At 34.8% G+C, this 22,167-nt stretch overlaps 1 protein-coding gene across 1 annotated transcript; it reads right to left on the minus strand.

Annotated features, from left to right (window-relative positions):
* Positions 1–6,119: 6,119 nt before the first annotated feature.
* Positions 6,120–8,650, minus strand: LOC110113460 (oxygen-independent coproporphyrinogen-III oxidase-like protein sll1917). The gene is made up of 2 exons (XM_020846067.2): positions 7,672–8,650; positions 6,120–6,833 (listed from the first exon to the last, which is right to left on the minus strand). Exons 1-2 carry the CDS (start codon positions 8,493–8,495, stop codon positions 6,203–6,205), a joined length of 1,455 nt encoding a protein of 484 aa, XP_020701726.1. The 5' UTR covers positions 8,496–8,650; the 3' UTR covers positions 6,120–6,202.
* Positions 8,651–22,167: the final 13,517 nt, after the last annotated feature.

A 22,167-nucleotide genomic window follows, 5' to 3' on the forward strand; every position in this document is an offset into this window, starting at 1 on the left:
AGGAGAGACACTTAGTTTAGTGCAATACTCGGAGGGTGCCTCCGAGGAGTGGACGTAGTTCAAGGTTTGACCGAACCACTATAAATCTGGCCTGTTCTTTCCTTTATTATTTCCGCATTTATTTTTTTGAACTTTAATTTTTTAGGGGAATTTTGGTTTGGTTTGAGTTTTATATTAAGAAAGATGTTTTAAAATACCAATTCAACCCTCTCTTAATTAGCCTCGGGCTAATTCATAAGGGGCTAACATCTCTAATGAACTTTCACGTCTCTATTCTGTCCTCGGGCGCATATCATATGGGATGATATTTATGATCGTCCCAGGATGAAAGCCTTTGTTCTGCCTTCGAATAAAGATCGTATGGATGATATTTAATTTTGTCCTAGGATGAACATCTATGTTCTATTTTCATTCAGTTCGTCCTAACTTTTCATACATACAAACTTTGAAATGTTTCTATTCGTATCAGATGAACTTGGTTCATACTGGATGATGATTGTGTATGAAATGAGTTCGTACCAATTCACAATGGATTTGTATGCAACAATATTTGAACTATTCATACGTATGAACACATGATCGTACAGATGATCGTGGATGGTCAAAATTTTAAAAATTCAGTTTTCTGGATGGTTTTTTAGTGTCCTTTGTATAAAAGGTCTACTAAAAACTATCACTTAACATTTTGTCATTTGGTCTTTGTGATTTGTAAAGGGAAATTGAAGGAGAGAGTGTGTGAGAGAGATTTCTTCCTAGTGGAGTGTGAAGGGTTCATAAGGTTACTCAAGGGTAAGGATCTCTGTATGTGATGTGTTTCTTCACTCTTTTTCCTGTCTTTCTAGATTGCTCGTGTGAAGATCTTTTAAGAAGATCTGGTTCTCTGCCGACACTTGGAGAGTGTGAATAGTCGAAGGTTCTCTCCCTATACTTGGAGAGTGTGAACAACTGAAGGTTCTCTGCCTACACTTGGAGGGTGTGAAAGGATGAAGGTTCTCTGCCTACACTTGGAGGGTGTGAAAGGATGACGATTCTCTACCGTACCGAGAATTGGTGAAAGAGAATTTTGTAAAGGCTTCTCCGCTTTGCTGTGGGGGCAAAAAGAGAGTCACTTTGGTAATAGTGCAATGCTTGAAGTGGGAGGCTTCAGGGAGTGGATGTAGGTCATATTTGATCGAACCACTATAAACCTTTGTGTCTTTTATTTCTGCTGCTTATTTACATACTGCAAGTTTATTTTTTTGTGATTGAAATATTATTTTTAAAATTTTAAAATTAACTTGCCACTAATCTTTAATCAGTTTCTAACTTTTAATTCTATTCTAGATTCAACAAGAATCAACAAAAATCTTCTTTAAATATATCTGATTCTCATAACAAGTTTTAGGTGTTGGACTCTCTTAATAATGATGCTTCGGTGAATAATGCTTTAATGGAGATCTCTTCATCTATTAATACTATTCCAAATCATTATGGTAATAAAATTGCTATATATACTAGTAAATTTCTAGATCAAAAGTTGCCAGGAAGGCCAACAATTTAAATATTAAACATTAATGTCTTTATCAAATATTATTTCCTAGAATGTGAGATGTTTTAACTGTTTAGATAAAGTTAAGGCTTATGTAAATCTTATTAACAAGTTTAAAGCTGATTTTTGTTGCATTCTTGAGGCTAAAATTAATATTGATCTTCTTGATAATTCTTGGTTTGAGGCTAGACACAGATTTTTTCAGCCAGAAGGTAGTTGTAACAATTTCAATACTTCTAGTGTTGGTAGAATTTGGTTAAAGTGGAATTCTTCTTGTATTTCATTCAATCAGATTCTTATTTTTAGCCAGCTTATTCATAGGGTTCTTAATTTTGGCTCCAATTCCTTTTTTTATCATGGCTATCTATGCTTCTAATTATGCAATGGATAGAATAAATCTTTGGAATGAAATTCTTCATCTTTCTGCTAACATTACGGATCCGTGGATTTTGCTGGGATATTTTAATTGCAGACATTTTTCTAATGAAAAATCTGGTGGTGGAGCTATTTATATTAATAATTCGGGTGCCTTTAATCATTGTATTTTTAATTCTGGGCTTTTGGAGCTTTTGAATGTAGGTAAATTTTATACCTAGTTCAATCACCGGTATAAGAACCCTATTCATATTAAATTAGATAGGGCTTTTGTTAAGAACTCTTGGTTGAATGCTTTACCTTCTTCTTTTTATATTACTCCAAGGGGACAAGGTCGCAGGTTTCGTGGTCAACATTCGCAATACTTCAACACATCTTCTCGTTCATCCTCCAATTCCATCATTGTCTGTCAAATATGTTCTAAGAAGGGTCACTTGGCCTCCAGATGCTGGTATAGGCTGGACTTGAACTGCACATCGCCTCCTCCGCCCCCACAAAATAAAGCTCTGGTCGCCAGCTCTGACAGCTCTTACTCCAACTAGTATCTTGATTCAGGAGCAACTTCACACCTCACCATAGACAGCATGTGTATCTTAGCTCCCTATCAAGGTTCAGATACCATCACCGTCTGTGATGGAAGATCGGCTAACATTGCTAACTATGGTACAGGATTGTTACCAACTCCCTCTCGTAAGCTCACTTTATCCCAAATCTTTCATACTTTGTCTATACACTACAATTTGTTATCGATCTCTAAACTAATCAAAGATAATGACATCTCTATAACTTTTGATCCTTCAGGCTTTCTATTTAAGGACATGAAGACTCATCAAGTGTTGCTTCAAGGACCATGTGAAAATGGCCTCTACCCCATTTGATTTCATACTTCTCCTCTCAAGAATTATGCACTGACAGCTGCTAACTTTCAGCATCCTCCATGGCATGACGGACTTGGTCATCCCAATGACCGTGTTCTTATTACCTTAGCAAAATGTAACACTTATCTTAATGATTCTTCTTCATGGTTTTCATGTAAGGAGTCAAAAGGACACAAACTTGTCTTTGATAAATCTACTAACCGTCAGACATCAGTTCTTTCTTTTATTCATTCTGATTTATGGGGTCCAACACCTATTATCTATGTTCAAGGGTATAGATATTACGTCACCTTTGTCGATGACTTTTCTCGATTCACATGGATTTCTCCTATGAGACATAAATCAAAAGTTTACCATATTTTTGGTAACATTAAAATTAAATCGAGAAATATACAACTCAAAATATCTAAACTCTAAGAACTGATGGCAGTGATGAATTTATCAATCATAATTTTAATCAATTTTTGCTTAATCAAGGCATTATTCATCAAGTGTCCTGCCCGTTCACTCCTGAACAGAATGGAGTAGCGGAACGTAAGCACATGCACATCATAGAAACGACCAGAACTCTACTTAAGACCGCATCTATTCCTTATAAGCACTGGCCGAAAGCTGTTCTCATGGTTGTATATCTTATAAATCGTATGCCATCATTCATTACTGTCAATATAATACCTTTTAAGCTGTTGCACAAAGTTAAGCTTGAATATAAACATCTTCGTACAGTTGGAAGCGCGTGTTTTTCGCTATTACCACCTCATTCTCACCATAAATTTCAAGCCAACACTAAATCCTGTGTTTTCCTTGGATATTCGGACACATACAAATGTTACAAGTGTTTGGATATCTCAACAAACAAAATCATTCTTCCATGACACAAAACTTTTGATGAACACTTCTTTCTGTTTTGCATGATATTCGCTACCCCCTCTGATAAGTTTCAAGATATTCCTCCTCTATTTCTTACTCCCACATCTATCTCATCCGCATCTCATTCTCACAAGTCTTGTCAGACAACTCCTACCAGTCAATCATCTCCCACTCCGCCTCAGCAATCTTTGTCCAATCAAGTGGAGCATCACATCTTATATCAGCATTCTTCTCCCTCAATTATACCTCATCATCCTATGGTCACTCGAACTAAAACGGGATCTTTAAAACCTGATGTTCGCTTAAATCTTGTACACTCTCAATCCATATCTAATCCTATTAATTCTCCCAATACCTACGCTGAAGCAATCAAACACCCGAAATGGCGTGCGACAATGGCAAGTGAATTCTTGGCATTGCAACAAGAAGGAACCTGGAGTTTGGTTGAGCAACCTACAGGCTCGTCTATTTTAGGCTACAAGTTGATGTACATAACCAAACTTCATGCTAATGGATCTGTAGCCAAGTACAAAGCACATCTGGTGGCCCAAGGAAACTACGAAGAATTTGGTTTGAATTATACAGAGTCTTTTAGTCAAGTAGCACAATTTCCCACAATTAGAATTATGCTTGTTGTTGCTCTCTATAACAATTGGCAGGTTCACCAGCTCGATGTAGCAAATGCCTTTCTTCACAGAAAACTTTAAGAAACGGTTTTCATGGCTCAACCAAAAGGATTTGAAGATTCAATTCATCTAAACTATGTTTGTCATCTTCATAAGGCTATATATGGCCTAAAACAAGCTCCACGATAATGGTACAACACATTCACGACATACTTGGTATCTATTAGATTCACTCACAGTATTGTCGATCTGTCACTTCTCATCCTTCATCAACAACAAACTCATATTTTTCTCCTCTATGTCTGTAGATGACATTCTCATAGCGGGTAACAATTAAGATGACAACTCCTTGGTTATTACCAAGCTAGGACACAATTTCTCTAGGAAACATCTTGGACCGGTTCATGATTTTCTTGACATTATGATCGATAAATATGATGATATGTATTTTCTATCGCAAAAGAAGTATGCTCTATCGCTTCTCCAGCAAGCTGACCTAACTCAATGCAATCCATTATCAAACCCCACGTGTACAAAAATTCCTACTACGTTCTCACCGGAACTGATGCTTTCTGACTCCCATTTATACTGTCGCATCACTGGTTCCTTGCAATACTTGACGCTCACAAGACGAGACATTGCATATAGTGTCAATCAACTATCTCAACATATGCACAATCCCCTACCTCAACACATCTACATGCTCAAACGGCTCCTTCGCTACATAAAAGGTAAAATAGACTATGGCATACCAATTACAAAAACTAACCTCGTTCTCAAATCTTTTTTAGAAGCTGACTAGGCTGGAGATTCGATCTCTCGCAAATCTACATCCGGATACTACTCTTTCCTGGATGATACCATTATTTCTTTGACTGTCAAAAAGCAACAAACTGTCACCCGATCCTCCACCGAATTTGAATATCTGGCGTTAACTGCTCGTACATCAGATATAATATGGCTCTGTCGTTTTTATTATCAGACTTCGGCATTCCTCAAGACTCCCCGACCGTCATGTTTTCTAATAACACCTCTGCTATTGCACTGGCCAACAATCCTGTATTTCATGCTCGCACGAAACAAATTGAGATAAACCAAAAATTTATTCGAGATCACTTGCAACAAAACAACATTCGTCTCATGCCAATCAATAATGTCGACCAAATAGTAGATATTTTTACCAACGCTCTCTCTATACCATATTTTCTCAAACTTCGACTCAAACTGATGGTCTCTCAAGACCCATCAGCTTGCAGAGGCATATTAGTACACAACAATATATAAATATTGTATTATTTCATTAATGCTGAGATGGCACGTAGCTATTGGTTTATATGTTATAAGGCCGTCCTCATATTCTATATATATGTGTATATCATACGATTATAATCAAAGCTTTTATTTCCTTTTTCTGTCTTCATCTTCTGTTCTTGTTTCTTCCCATTCTTGCTGTTCGAGTTCTACAATAAGAAAAAAGATGCTATAACATATATGTAAATTTGTGTCAACTGTCTAAAATATTAACAGTAAAAGGTTGGATATGCTTATATCTAAAAAAGATGCTTATTATAAATGAATTTGCAATAAAATATATATATACAAGTATTTAAAACAATAAAATGAATTTGTATGGTTTTGCGCACTTATATACAAACTTAAAATAGAAAAAAATTGCTATAAATGTGCATTGGGTTGTACAAACCAGGAAAAAAATTTATAGAGTTGTACACATTTATGAACAAATTTCAAATAGAAAATTTTTAGAATTCTTAATAAAAGGTATTTCTACATAGGTACGTACAACTAAAAAATAATTTAAAAGAATGCACATACCTATGAACATATAAAAAAAAAAGGTTATTAAATATATCGGAATATGTTTACAACTAAAAAAATGATTTAAAAGTTATACACACTTTTGCCTCCTAGGGAGACAAAACACCAAAAGCAACCGCTATTAGCTCGTTCGACATGAGAAAACCCTCTGGATCACTTAGCCTCAGAAAGGCAACTCTCCTTCCCAACTGGCAATCACCATTCAATTCCAAATCGAACTTGCCAATGGAGATAGCTTTCCTCTCCTCATCCAAGGCAACCACGTGCCCACTCTCCACATGTGGCCTCCATGCCCTGCACAGAGACAGCACCACAGACTCCCCAAAGGACCTCTGAAAACTCTTGAGATCCAAGCCTTTTGCAGTCCTTAAAGAAAGCATCACCACATCCATGGCCATTTCCTTGTCCTCAACAATGGAGGCATTGCTCTTCGCTGACATATTTCCAGCTTCCAGATCCTTCACGAACTCTTCATACTGTTTCAATCTTCTAGGCCTTGAGAACCGAACTCCATTAATGTAACTTGCTGACCCCAGGCCAAAGCCATAAAAAGGTTCGTTCTGCCAATAAGTAATATTGTGCCTGCACTCATGACCAGGTTTACAGTAACTGCTGATCTCGTAGTGCTCATAACCAGCAAGTTTTAGAGTTTCTGACGCCATCACGTAGAAGTTTGCAGATTGGGCTTCTGCGGGTAAAGGGAATTCTCCAGGAGTGTACCTTTTGATGGAAGGTGTAGAGTTAGTAATGAGAAAGTGAAGTTGCAAGATCTTCTCCTGCCATTTCCCAAAATCATAAATATAGATTCACGTTCACAGGAAATGGCTCAGCAAGAGTGTGCAAACAACATACTGTTAAACTTTAACAAGACTAATTTCCCTTTTTCAAATCAATTTTATAACAATGCCAAATATTTGGACACTTTTTTTAACGCGTTATTTCTAACTATTCCTAATGGTAGGATAATAAGAGGTGGGCAAATTGGAGAAAGATTTATAAGTTCTTCATTGGAAATACGAATGTAATCTGTTATCAGCAGCACAAATTCAGGAACGTGAACTTGGACTATAGAATGATGATATTCTGAGTTTTGACAAAAAGGTCTAATTGAAAAATATAGATGATAACTTGGATTCAGCAGAAAGACTCCAGGTGTTCATTGCTAATGTGACGCATTAAGAACACTTGGAATCCAACTCAAATGGCACAACTCATAAAAAGAAAAGATTTAAAAAAAACTACTTGAAGCATTCCATACAATAAGAAGAATATAATGTTAATTGGACTAAGCTAGAGAAATGCGGATGGATTATGAGGGGAGTGAGATTCATGAAAAATATGAAGGAAACTTCAAAATAACCAACCTTTATAAGACGATAATGAATCAACATTAATAAAATGCTGGGAAAACTCTAGTGACAGTAAAATAAAGATAGGAGACAAGCATTGATGGTTTGGTGACTTTAACAACATGAAAAACCAAGCTAAAGACCAAATGTAACCTATTCCAAATCAAACAGCTCAAGAAAAAAAAAAAGTCATAAACAAATCCACTTACAGCAGCGCAAACTTGGTCCCCTCTTCCACCTGCAAATCATAAACCGAAACATGCTGAGGCCCCGCAGACACAGCAAGACGCAAACTTTCCTCCCACATCTCCTCAGTCTGCCTCGGAAGCGACGATATAAGATCCAAACTCCAGCTCCTAGGCCCATGAGAACTGCTAACCAATTCAATCGCCTCATCCACCTCCCTCCGCCCATGCGCTCTCCCGCATTCCCGCAGCAACTCGTCCTGAAACGCCTGCACCCCAAGCGAGATTCTCGTCACACCGACCACCCCCACCATCTCTTCCAGCCTCCCCGCATCAAAGGTTCCCGGATCCATCTCCATGGACACCTCAACGTCAGCCGCGACCTCGCCAAATTTCGTACGGATTGTGTCGAGCAGAGATGCGATTAACCGAGGGGGGACAAGAGACGGCGTGCCACCGCCAAAAAAGATGGTTTTTATGGGTAGTTGAAGGGAGGAATAGGGTTTCGTGGCGCGAATCTCGCGAAGGAGGAGGCGAATGTAGTTGTTAATGCGGGGGTCGTCGTCGTAGTGGCGAGAGGAGGATCCGAGAGCGATGATGGGGAAGTCACAGTAGTGGCATCGCCGGCGGCAGAAGGGAAGGTGGATATAGATAGAGGAGGGAGGCGGCAGAGGAGTGGTGATGTGGGGGGAGTCGGTTGAGGAATTTCGACAAACAGCTGGTGAGCATAGAATGGAGGAACGCACGGGCACGGACGTTAGGTTGGAAATGGGATGCGGTTTGTATTTGAGAGGGAGTGAAAAAGGAGGAAAGAGGAGTTGGAGAGGAGCTGGCGTTGCTCGAGGCATGTATAGAAGGTGGTCTTCTTGAGGAGGAATGATTGCAGAATATAATGAGCCCCCTTCAGCTCAGTTTGTCTGCGGCACTGGCTAGCCCCGTGGGGTTCGGCTAAGTCAAAGACTCTTCGTGAGTTGGATAGAATTCAGTGATAAAGGGCGCATCAGCCAAATTTGAAGCTAATGAGTCAAGTCTGAATTAGTCTTGAATGAAATCATTAGCTCCAAGTCAGCTCATTTAAAAGATATTATTAATATATAATCAAAAAATTATCTTGATCGGGAATGAATCTCGAGGAAAATTTGAATTGGAAATTTCCAAAATTAATTCTGGTGCCATTTGAACTCGGATTTCAATAAACTTATAGTCGAACTAAAAATCTCAGAAAGAAGAACCCAATGACACTGGATTTGATCCATTCCGAGCCAAAATGAGTCTAAATAGAAGGCCGGAAACACATTTAGAAGGTTCAAAGCATAATTAAGACAACTAAATGATTTCCAAATTAACATGCTTATGGTCGAATTGAGTGGCTTGACGAGACAAATCCAACGAGCCCAAGATCGCCAAATTCTAACATCACTAAGGTACTTAAATGCTCAATAAATAGTATATGATCAAGAAAATCAATATCGGTCATCCATCCAAAACAATTCCAACATGTCTTTGATATTCTCCTTAATTACTAGCCATGTCACTTCCAAAAAACCCGACAACTAATGCTATCATAACAAGAGGAGATTCTTCTCCCTCAAGATCCACCATTATTGAGGTTGTTTGAACTGAGCATCTTCATGCAGATATTCCTCTTCCTCAATCAAGGGGTCACCCCAAAACACAACAAGATATCAACGTTGTTGTCACCGCTAGCTCTACCCATCCTTCTTTCCCAGTCGTCTAGCCACATTCCTTCGGGCGTCCCTGATGACTTGGCCCGACCTCACATTGTTCAGCTTCCAGGCAATGCCCTACATCGTGAACTGCAATGATTGGTCTGAGAAGATCCCATTAGATGTGGAAGGCAACCTCTTCATTAGTGGGACTTTCAAGAGTCATCACCCCTAACTGAGAACATCCTTCAACAACCCATTTCGGCATGATTCAAATTATTGAGCATTGATTCTTATGACAGGGCATTTAACCCCTACGAGAATATTGATCACTATTGTACCATTATGTATGTCCAACGAGCCTCACCTCTGCCAAATTTTTCATGCTACTCTCAAAGGGCAAGCTCGAACATAGTTTATTCACTCTCGGCTGGAATTATTCCCATGTTCGTCAAGTTGGCCAAAATATATGTCGAATAATTTGTTGTCAATCACAGAATTGTTAAGGATTTTTTCCACCTCTCAGCTATTAGCAAAAATTAAAATGAGTCCCTCAAAGAGTACTTTAAAAGATTTTCTACTGAAGGTCGATAAATTCTAGCGGGTGGATCCTGAATTCCTATAAGAGTTTTTATTGGGAGGCTTCGTTTGTGAAAGCCTTACAATTTTAAAGATCTATATTAACCTAGAGCAGTCAATAATTTTTTTAGGAGTTATAGTTGATCTCTGCATTGATTTTGAGATGTTAGTGGGTACTGAGAATTCGTCCTAGGATGATTTGGATTTCGTCTGGATAAAATTTTTACAGAGAAAAATTTGTCCTGGCACAATTATAGATTTTGTCTGAACAAAATTTTTACAGAGCCCAACTCATCCTGGGATGAAAATAATTTTTTCCTGGAGGATGAGAACTTCGAAAAATTTCCTCAACTCCTGTTAGTTCCATTGCTCCTACGAGGAGATAACTGACATGATCGTCCTGTATGAACTAGGTTCATCCCGTATGATCAATACAAATTTTGTAAGATCTCCTTAAGTGTGTGTGTGTGTGTGTTTATTCACTCAATTATAATGACTCCCTCTCAATTCAAAAAGTAATTTAAAGCTTCAATTTGCAAAGGATTGTATGCTGAATTCGATTTAAAGTCTTCATAGTTTGGAGTTCAATATTCCTGAAATGTTAGTACACACAATAACAAAAATAAATCTTCTAAAAAGTGTTAGGAGATAACTACACATAAAACTATAATATTTGGAATCATCAAAACTATATAAGTTGCAAGAATGTAAAACATGCTAGTAGCAACTCTCTTAACAGTCAGTACTACATGATGACTAGGCAGTGATTCAGATGTAGTCAAATAGGGTATTGGGAAGTAGAGTGTCCACTTATAAGATTTTACCAATGTTTTTATTCTAGATCTTTGAGCTTTATCAAACCAGTGGGGTGATCGAGGGAAATTCCTCTCCATACTTTTTTTGATGGATCATTTGCTATATTTGGTGGTTTAGGTTTAGTGGCAAGGAATTCATATAGTAGTGGTAAGAGAGAGCCTGTAGTTTTATAACTCCAGCTCCATTTCATCAACATGTATATAGTTTGAATCAGTAGGAGGCCCGTGATGCTCCAGATTTTGCGATAGGTACTATTTATATTTTTGAGCATCTATGTCATGTTTTATTTGATTTTAGAGCTAGTCATTCTTTTATTTTTGAGTATTTCTTTGATTTATTGCACTTTCCTTCAATAGTACTACATGTTTCTCTTTTTGTTACTTTAGTGATTGGAGATTGTATGATAGCCAGTAGATTTTGTTTATGTGATATTGAGATTTTTGAAAAAAGAAGTAAAAATCTAGTTTGATTTTATTACCTATTTCCTCATATGATGTTATTTTGGGTATGAATTGGTTGAGTCAGTATGGAACTCATATTGATTTGTTAAATAAGTGAGTTACATTATTTATGGGTAGTGGGATTTGGGTATTCTAGGAAGTTTGAGGTGATTTTTCTTGTTTGATTTCGCAATGGAAGCTGATAGGTGTATAGATGTTTGGTATCTTTATAATATTCTTGTAGTATAAGATTTTTTAGATGTATTTCCTGAGGATTTAGTCAGTTACCTCCATACAGAGACTTAGAGTTCTGTATTAATATATTTTTGGGTACGACCCCCATATCTAAAGCTCCGTATAAGATGACTCCTAAGAAGCTTCAGAAGTTGAAGGTTCAACTTCAAGAGTTGGTTCACAAGGGGTTTATTCATCCAAGTGTATCTCCCTCGGGAGTATATGTCTTATTTATGAAGAAAATGGATGGTACAATGTGTATGTATATTAACTACAGGGAATTAAACAAAGTTATTATCAAGAACAAGTATCCACTATAATGGATTGATGATCTATTTGATCATCTTATTGGATCTTCTGTATTCTCAAATATTAATCTATGATCAGGTCATTAGCAGGGGAAGGTGAGAGAGGCTGATGTGATGAAGATAACTTTCAGCACTTGATGCGGACACTATAAGTTTTTGCTCATGCTATTTGGGGTGACTAATGCACAATTTATTTTTGTAGATCTCATGAATAGAGTATTTAAAGATTATCTAGATCAATTTGTTGTTATTTTCATATATGATTATTTTGTATATTTTGCTTCTAAGGAAGATTATGCTAGACATCTGAGGAATGTATTGGACACTTAAAAGAGTTAAATACACCTACTTATATATTTAAATGGGGCTCCAAAATATGATATCCTCTCCTTTTGAGGATAATCTCTTATGAAAATTCATTAAATACTTGGAACTCGAAGATATTAAGCATATGTATTTGAATATATGCATGGTAGGCTTAAAAACTCAAGTTTGTTATGGTGGAGCCTAGCCGCCTTTTTTTCTACAGAGTTAGAGTCTTATAAATATTCAATCAATAAAAAATGAATTTCTTTTATACATGATTTCTTTTATTTACATTGCATCATGTACTGCATCATATGGGTGGTAGCTTGCATTAGTGGGTAGAAGTTTCCAAGGTTTTCCTCTATGTATATATTACAAACTTTGTAGGAACATGTATGTTAGATCTAGGATGATATGCTACTGGTATCGTATACTCGAACACCTTTATATATTAATGCATATATGCACACTTTATTTTTGCAATATACATTAAACCAAAACACTAATGCCCAACTTGCGCAAGGTAGTGGAGTTTCATGCACTCGAAAGTTACTATCACTTTTCCTTTGGTATAAGACTGTTATGCTGCCAAAATTTCTTAGAAATTTTGTGAGTTAGAAATTTTAGTTAAGATAATTAAATAAGATAAAATAAAGGGTTTTTAGTGAATTATCTCGTTAGTGTCATTTGAACGTACAGTTAAAATTACTCATCCCGAGTCACTGATTTAGAGTCTGATCTACTCCTTTGATCTCTTATTATAGAGTTGATTGTATTGTACACTACATCTAAGACAATTGCTTGTGTATTAGGTTTTTAGCTGGTAGTGCATACCAACCAAAGGTAATCCTAGAGGCCTTTTTACACCTTGAACTCTATTATAAAAGAATATCATGTATTCAAAGGTATTCTCTAAAGAATTTTATGATATTTTTGAGGCAGTGGCTGATATTTTCAAAGTATAAATGGCAAGTCTTATGTATTTTAAATTTGTAATGAGTCTAATCTCCACTTTAATAAAAAAATTTCTCTTTAGATATTTACTTGATAATAGGGGCTTGCCTCTATAGAAATCCAAGATCCAAGTATAAAATAAACCTTGTCTTAGTTCACTAAGATAAAGGATAAATCTTTTGGACGTAGACTAATGCTAATCCTAGGTTAGTTTTGTATTTTAAATGCTAGGTGTATGTGAATATTAACTTTCAAGATAAATTTCATATTCCTTATGCTGAATTCGAATATGAGAATAAATTTTTTCTTTCCTTAAGTTGATAATACACATGTTAGTTTATTTTTCAAGGTAATTAATGCTAATTATGCATTTTGATTATAGAAAAGCTAAATCCTAAATCATTGGTCATCATCATTTTAAGTTTTTCCACACTAACTTTTCAACTTTTCACTTTTATTTTCAAGAGATTTGATCATCAAGATAACACAAGTAAAATTTACTTTCTAATTATCATATACATATCATATTAATAGGTTTAAATCCATATGAAACCTTTTTAATGATCTTGTGGTGATTATGTTATTAATTAGATTCCATGAGAACTTTATTTGCTTTTTTCATGCTTCACAAGACTATTCTTTAAGAACTTATATCTTAGGAATACTTCTAAACTAATTCTAGCTAGGTGATTTTCCAAAGTATTCTTAAGCTAACATGCCATGATTTTCTATGGCTTAACCATCACTCATCAAAAATTATTTCGAAATAGTAACAATAATTTATCTAACTTTGTGCCTCCAAATTAAATGTGCTCTAAGGTATAATGTGCAAGTGCATGCAATTTGTGCTAGCATGCCACAAGTTTACTTATCAAAATGAGGGATAGTGTCTCTTCTTAGGAATGCATGATGCATGAAGTGTCCTATGTTATGGATTTATATTCATAAGCCCCGTTGTAATATTTTTAGTGCATTTATTTTATTTCTCAAATATTCATTTGCACTCTTTTTTATGCCAGTTTAAACTAATGATTCATGCTCTTTGTTATCCAACTCTAATGCAAGCCCTTCTAATTCCTTGAATGCTCTTTCTAATTCAATAGGATCATTTTTCAAGGATTCATATGTCTTTAATAGTTCTTATGCTATTTATTTAATGAATCAAATTCATTCAATAGTGATTCATGCTCCTTAACTAATGTGATGTGCTCAGTTTTGAAAGTTAAATTATCATGTTGTTCCTTTAAGGTTAAAAATTCTTTTTTCAAGGATGAGTGTTGTTTTTTTCATTTATTATATGAATCATGCATTTGTTTAGATATAGAAATCAATTCACCATATGACAACACATGTACCCATCCTGATTGGGGTTTCCAATACTATCTTTTTCTATAAAATAAAGGTTGGTTACCTCCTCTTCTAATTTTGGTTTTGAGGAGTTTGAATCTATGTTCACCTAGAATACATTTTGCATCTTTTGCTTTCCCTTTTAGAATTGGATTTTGCTTCACCCTTTTCCTTAGTAGGGTGACTCTTAAGGTTTGGCCATTCTATTCTCAAATGTCAAGGCTTCTTTCACTCAAAATAAATAGTGTCAAATAAAAAATTATTAAACTTCCATTTTTAACCTTTCTCTTTTCATAGTGGTTGTTTTCATTTCTAGGAAACTCTTGAATTAGCAATTCATCAATATTATGCCCTCGCTACCAACAACTCTTGAACCACTGCTCTCAGTGCCAGCAACCTTCAATGCCATAGTTTTTTCCTTCTTGTCGCTGCATCTAAAGCCCTCGGCTCACATTTTTCTCCTAAGTAATAAGAGAGCACAAAAGATTATCAACAGAGTACACAATAAGAACCTTTGATTCAGATATTGTAGTGACTTGAGCATCATAACAATCATGTAAAAAGTATAGAATTTTGTTAACTTTTTTTTTAATTAGAAATTTCCCTACCGAATGCATGTAAAAAAGTAACTATCTTGGTGAACCTAGTACATATATTAGCTATTGTTTCACTAGGTTTCAGGCAAAGTATTTCATATTTATGTAATAATAAATTTAAATGTGATTGTTTCACTTCATTAGTTCCTTTTTAAGTAGTGTACAATCTATCACATGTCTCCATTTTAAAAGTAAAAGTAAATACACGCATGAAGTCTTCAGATTTTAAAGCATAGTAAAAATAGTTTAAAGATTTTGCATTTAAGTTGAAGAAATCTCTACTTATAAAATCCATTCAGTGAAAGGGGTTTCTACTTTTATTTCATTCAAAATACGAGATGGTATAACAAAACCTACTTGAATCATATGCCACATGAAAAAATCAATAAATTGTAAAAATGTATACATGTGAATTTTTCAAAAATCAAAAGGTATGTTAACAAACAAAGGTGCACGAGTAATAGAATATTCTTCAGCAGTGTTATAATTTTGAAGTGTGCCACTAGATCAAACTCTAGGTATTAAAACCAAATTGCAAGAGAACCCTCTCTGATATAAATTAAAAATTCAATAGTTGGTTTTGAAACCAATTAAATATTGAAGTGGCACAACAAGGGGAGGGGGGGTGAATTGATGTTTTTAAAAAAAAATTAAAAATCTTTTTGATTAAAAATCAAAATCAAATTTTAATGTGGAAGAGAATAACAAAACAAATACTAATTTTTTTATGTTTATAGATTTTGAAGAAAAAAATAATTAGCATTTTTTGTTTTGTTTTTTTTTTTACTTTTTTTTATTTCTTTTAAAATAAAGATTGAATCAAATAAACCATAATGAGTTATGTATCATAATGATAATCAAGCTCAACCCTAATTATAGAAAAATAAATATGTAGGAAAGTAAAAGCTATAAAAAGTAAATTTGAAAAGAAAAAGAATACAAATAAATTTTTTATAGTGGTTCAAACAACATGACTTACATCCATTCCTCGAAGTCATCTTCGGGTATTTCACTAATCAATAGTGACTATCTTTTAGCCCAATGGCTAGGCAAAAAATCCCATAGAGACACAAATCACTTTCACCTTTTTGATGCAGCGTAATAATTGAAATCCCTTTAACCTTTTTCATATGGTGGAGTAGCTCAAATCCCTTTCACCACCTTGATGTAGTGGAGAGCTAAAATCCCTTTCACCTCATCAATGCGGTCGAGAACCAAAATCCCTTTCACCTCTTTGGTGTGGTGGAGAGCCACAATCTGTTTCACCTCCTTGGTGCAGTGGAGTAGCCTCAAGCCTTTGACGCTAAAGGATTCTTCACAAAGCTTCCCTCTAGACAAATACTGGCACATGGAGGAACTCAGGTGCAAGTTGACCAGAGTAACTGTATGAAAGCCCCTCTCACACTCCCTTGAAACTCATAAGGGTGTTCTCCCTCTCACACAACCTTGCCCTTTCACTCTCTTTTCTTACTGCTAGCTCTTTAAACTCTCTCATGGATTACATACCTCTAACTGTCAAAATTCTCCTTTAAAGTCATAAAAATAGTTTATATAGGTTGCTTCAAAAACCTTAATTATTCAATTCAAGCGACTCAGTTCCTATAGTATGATTTTAATCATATTAGTATGGTTTGTTTAATGTTGTTAACATATCATCCTATATGATTAATTCAAATAAAACATTGAATTATATAGGATAAACTAAAGTTCATCTAGAGATCCATCAGGTGCGTATAGTATGATACATGATTGTATAGTACTAGATGTTATGAGTATAAGTCCAACTTGATTTCTTAATCCCTATACTTAAATTAGGCAACAATAATTTAATATTATATGTTACAAATATGATCATATAGTATGAATAGTTTAATTTTTAAAATTCAAATTTGCCTATTTTAAGTCGGTTGGATTCAACCGTGGATTTTTTTTTTTAAATAGCTAATCATCTAATACGATGTGGTGGTCATACATTATGATTAGTTATAACTAAAATTTATTTTTCTCACTTAAATTAAATATTTCAATTAATTTCTATTTATACTAATCATATAGTATGATATATATCACATAGTATAATAATAAAAATATTAAAATATTTAATTTTCATTCCCCATTGTTTGTGTGTATGGTTGTGAAGCTAACATACTCCATATTATGGATATTGACTTAAGAAAAATAAAATTATAGACTTTTTAAAAATAAGTATAACCTTTGCAATACTTTCTTGAGCTCTAATTTTTTTATGATGCTTTGTGTTTATATGTTGAACCTGAAATGTTAGTAATGCACATAGAAAAATATGAAGTATACAAAATAGGAGAAACTAAATAAATATTCAATAATATTTATAATCATCAAAATATAAGTTGAGCTCCAGGACTTTTAATAAACCCACTTGAATCACATTCAATAGTAGGTAACTTTTCTATTACTTATATAATCTACAATCCTGGACCTCTCTTGACATCCAGTTGGAGGATCTCTTTAGTGGTGGTTGCCACCTTCCCTACTACTAGAAGTTAGTAGATGTGCAACTGAGTGAGGTCATTCCTTACAATGATCTCCCTTCCTTTATAGTGAATTCGACTATAATATAGTAGGTGGACACCACAGCCTAAAAATTATTTAGGAAGAGGCCTACCAAAGTTGGCATTATAGGTTATCAGGGCTTAGAAGATTCAAAATAATATTTATAGAATCATAATGATACCAATCTTATAGTTGGAAACCAGGGTCATGAAAATAACATCATTGTGTTGCTTCCCTCCAACAAGTTTGTCATCTACACATAAAGGGATTGGGGCAATGCCCACTACTAGAGAATGGATGTCATATTTAACTCTCCAACATGCATCTTCTTTACCACTCGATGGAAATTTTGCTCATTCTCCACCCAAAATGGTGGGTACCACATCAGTGGTGTGCACTGAGTGAGCAAGAACATGTTCATTCACACCACCTTCCATGAGTTCTTTCTTTGTAGCCTTCTTGGCTCGATGAGCATAAATTCCATAAACTTGCCTTCCTTGATGAGTTCCTCTACTAGTCCTTATTGGTAATGACACTCCTCCATTTTATGTTCTTGATCTTTGTGGAAGGTGTAATACCTTGATGTATTATAAGTGTGTGTAGTTGCTTTCATATGTATTGGGTGCCCAAGGAACTACTTATTTTTAATAGCCTCAAATGGCTTAGCCATTAAAAATCTTAAGGGAGTGTAGGTAGATTTCGTAGTTGGTCAATGGGTGACTTCTTACTGATATGGTTAAGTGGGATGAGCAAGCTCTTTTACCCTTGGTACTATTGTCCCTACTATACTCAAGATCTTTGGGTGCATGGGTGCTCTTTGGTGCTTAAGATAATGGTGATCATGTATCATGTTTAGTTTACAGTCCCTCCTATCATTAGAATATATTCATTATAATTCTATTCCTTGTTATTGCTCTCCTCTAGTAGTAATTTTATGGGTGTGATCCATTTAAGAGGATTTAGCCACTTTATTTAACTCTTATATATTGACGTGGCTATTAACCAACTCTAACAACTCAGTGAGTATTTTTAGCAGTTGTAAATTAAGTGCATATCTAAAGGGATCATCTTTTAGCCCTTAGGTTAGCACGTCCTAGGAGACTACAGCTCTAGATAATTTACATCTAGAATTTCTCTTTGGAACCTCACAATGATGTTCCTTAGCGATTCCTCTAGCTCTTGCCTTATCCTTAGCAGAGCTCGTAAGTTAGTGATCTCTTTTGAGGCTTCTAAGTGCTTACAAATTGAGTCACAAGCATTCGCTTAAATTTAATGAAGAAGGTGATCACTCTTAAGGATAAGCAATTGAATAACCTGAGTGCTGACTCCTTAAGGGTGGTTAAGAAAAGTTAGCACTTGAGGATGTCATCTACATCTAGCAAAGAGGTCACTAACTCAAAAGTTATCACATGATCAGTAAGGTCAGTCTTGCCTCTATATGACTTGAAGTAAGGGAGGAATCTTGAACTTAAAAGGCAACCTCACCTCAATAATTTCCCTTAAAAAGGCATTGGTAAGTTCAAGTTTATCTATTATATGCCTTCTAATAGACATATTATAATCTTCGTCACTCATCCACATGCAAGTATAGTTAGAAATTGGCATCAAGGTCAATACTCTCTCTGGGCACCAATAATGTGTTGTCAAGTCAAAAGACAACTAAACAATTATGTTCACTCACACTTTCCTCTAGAGGCTACCCAGAGAACCTTGGATCATCTTCGTAATTCACTCTTCCATCATTTTTAGGTCGTGTCACATAGTGAATTCAACATTCTCTATGTTTTTTGAGGATTCTTGCTAAATTCACTCATTCTGTAGGGCTATGTTCTTATCATTGATATCAATCTATGCTCACCACACCTAAGAGAATGTTGAATTTAAATATGTCTATGTATGATATTCGACTTTACTAGTAGTTCTACCCAATGAACTAGAACCTATATGTAAGAATGGAGCATGCAGAAAAGTAAAGGAAAAGAGCTACAAATTTCCAACAAGTAGAGTATCCACTATTAAAATATATATATCAAAATCCTTCCTTGAATTTTTCCTTATTAGCCCTTATTCATAGAATTATGAGGGTGACATGAAAGACTATATAAAGAATAAGTAAATTTTATTATTTACATGAATGCACATATAACAGTATACACTAATTTAGAAACATGTCACCTCCTAACATATTGAAGGAGGGAGAAGTCAATAGACTCTTAGGTGAGCTGTCATTGAGCAAACTATGTGATAGTAAGTAGGCTCCTAGTGAATATGCAAGAAAGTCTTCATATGTGAAGGACCAATAATTGGTGAGTGATTTGGTGTAGTGATATCTTATGTAAAAGGCAAGAAGGACATGATGGGATTAGACGCCTCTAGGCTAAGAAGTAATAACTAAATTATGTGTGGGACTCCTTAAATATGTTATTTCCTCTAGCTAAGCTTACCAAGCTTGAAGATGGAGGCTCTAAAGGAGAGCCAGTGACTAAGATAGCAGTGAAAGGAAATTTACTTGGTAGGCTCTAAGTCAAGCTTATTAAATTCCTTAGACAAGTCTCTCTGATAGTCCCAGGAAACTACTCCAAAGGGTCTCCTCTTTTGGGTGAGTGTCTATATCATGACTCAGCAACCACCTACTAAACACTTGGGAAGTCATGTGTGAGTATACATAATCATAATTTGACTTTAATGAAAATGATAAGCCATTACACAATCATAAGTCTTTGGGAGCCAATAATAGCTATGGTGATTAATTTTCTACTTATTCTTTGGAACAAAATGGTTAGTTCCATACAATCTAGAATTAAATTTATTCATGACCCTATATATGTTATCCTTCTAAAAGAAACATAGACATATTTAGTAAAAATAACCCAACATAGGGTATCATTAATATTTTGAAAAGTTGATGTTATTTTATTAACACGATGAGGAAGAGCATGTTCATTCAAGAGCATACCATTTGGAAAGCAGTCGATGAAATGTTATCTCTAATCAACCTCCCCACCATCCACTAATTAGGTTAGTTATCTCTATAGTTAGTATGTTGAGGGCATCTATCATTCTATTCTGGGCATATCGAACTTGAACCAAAACTATATTAGAAATGTGCTAAAATATTTTCATAACACATTAATGATATATATATGGATAGGCTTAAAACATTGGAAGTCCCTTCCATTTAATTGATTAGTATCTTGGAATCACCCAAATTTTTAATGGTGTTGATGTTTATTTGATTTCTAACTCTAAACCAATAATAAAAGCTTCTTATTGTTCTTCATTATAGGCATATGCCTCTGAAAGTTTGTATAAGTATCTTAAATTTTCTCCCTGGGTAGTAAAAATAAGGATGATACAAGCGCATACTATGTGAGAATATGGTTCATTAATTTTCATAAAGGATGCACCATCATAGGATGATTCCAAAATAAGTTCATCTTGGTTATCCATAGTCATGATTTGGTCATCAAGGATATTAGCATTTTGAGGATAATTTATATGAATAAGATAAACTATTATGGTATCAACAAGGAATTTATCATATTTAACTTATGGGACATGTAATATCAAACTATAATAGATGCATTGACCATCATATAAAATATCCTAATAATACTCAATTGGTCGTATGATATTGCATGGAGCTAACCCTCATGATCAAACATATCTTGTATGAGAGCATATAATAATCAAACTTCTATGTGAGAAAACTTTTCTTTTAAATGCTTCATGTCCCACGAGATTTACTTTATTTATATTTAAATGAGTTTCTTTGAGTCAAATCAGTATAGCTCAACATTATACCATCCCAAAGGACAAACTAATGTTTTACTATTGGTTTGAAAGAAAGAAAACTATAATTTACTTCTCTAATCAGAAATAGTATAGGGAAGATACAAATCATTCTGAGGGGTGATAAACAAATTCTCCTATCATTCCAATTAGGAGAATAAATCATGAATTTATTTCTATAATCAAATATAGAGGATATTTTATCCGTCTGTAAGAGCAAATCAACTATCCACCTATCCTTCTTTGATTATGAAATTAAACTTTAAAATATAGATAAAGCGAGTTCTATGTTCACAAATTTTTCCCCTATTTTAGAAAGGAAACTAATATATGGTTTATTTTATTCTGGGATCTAGACTTCCTATAGGGGCAAGCCCCTATAGTTAATTATATCTCTTAAGAGAACACTCTTAATTAAAATGAAGACTATATAATTTCAAAATAAATATACAAGTTTAAAGAAATATTTGGGCTAATTAAACTTTCTATGCTCAGGCTTTAAATTATAGACTTTAATATTGGATTTGAAGGTTTAGACTTAATTAGATTGAGGAAAGTGCAGAGAGAAAGGTGTATACAATCTTGACTTACCACCTGCCTAGAGTGGGCTGCCAACTAACAATCTTAATCACAACAATTATCGATGAATGCAAGATTTAAGATAGTTCTATCCTAGGAATCAAGGAGTTTGTTAAAGAGACTTGAATCATATGCAATAGAATATGCTTACAAAAAAATAGAAATTCTACTCATATCCTAATGATGCATGAATCACAAATTAATATAAAAGAGCTAATTTTATTTATATAGAATTTAAAGGTTACAACCTAGGGTCTGCAGTAAAGTAAAGGTGGTCAGGCCCCACCAACAACAAACCTGGATTCTAAGCTTACGAGAAAGTAGAATTAAATATAACTGCTTATGGTCTTCAGGCTCCAAGTCTTCTATG

This window comes from Dendrobium catenatum, unplaced genomic scaffold (assembly GCF_001605985.2).
Source record: "Dendrobium catenatum unplaced genomic scaffold, ASM160598v2 fragScaff_scaffold_1163, whole genome shotgun sequence".
Taxonomy (NCBI): domain Eukaryota; kingdom Viridiplantae; phylum Streptophyta; class Magnoliopsida; order Asparagales; family Orchidaceae; genus Dendrobium; species Dendrobium catenatum.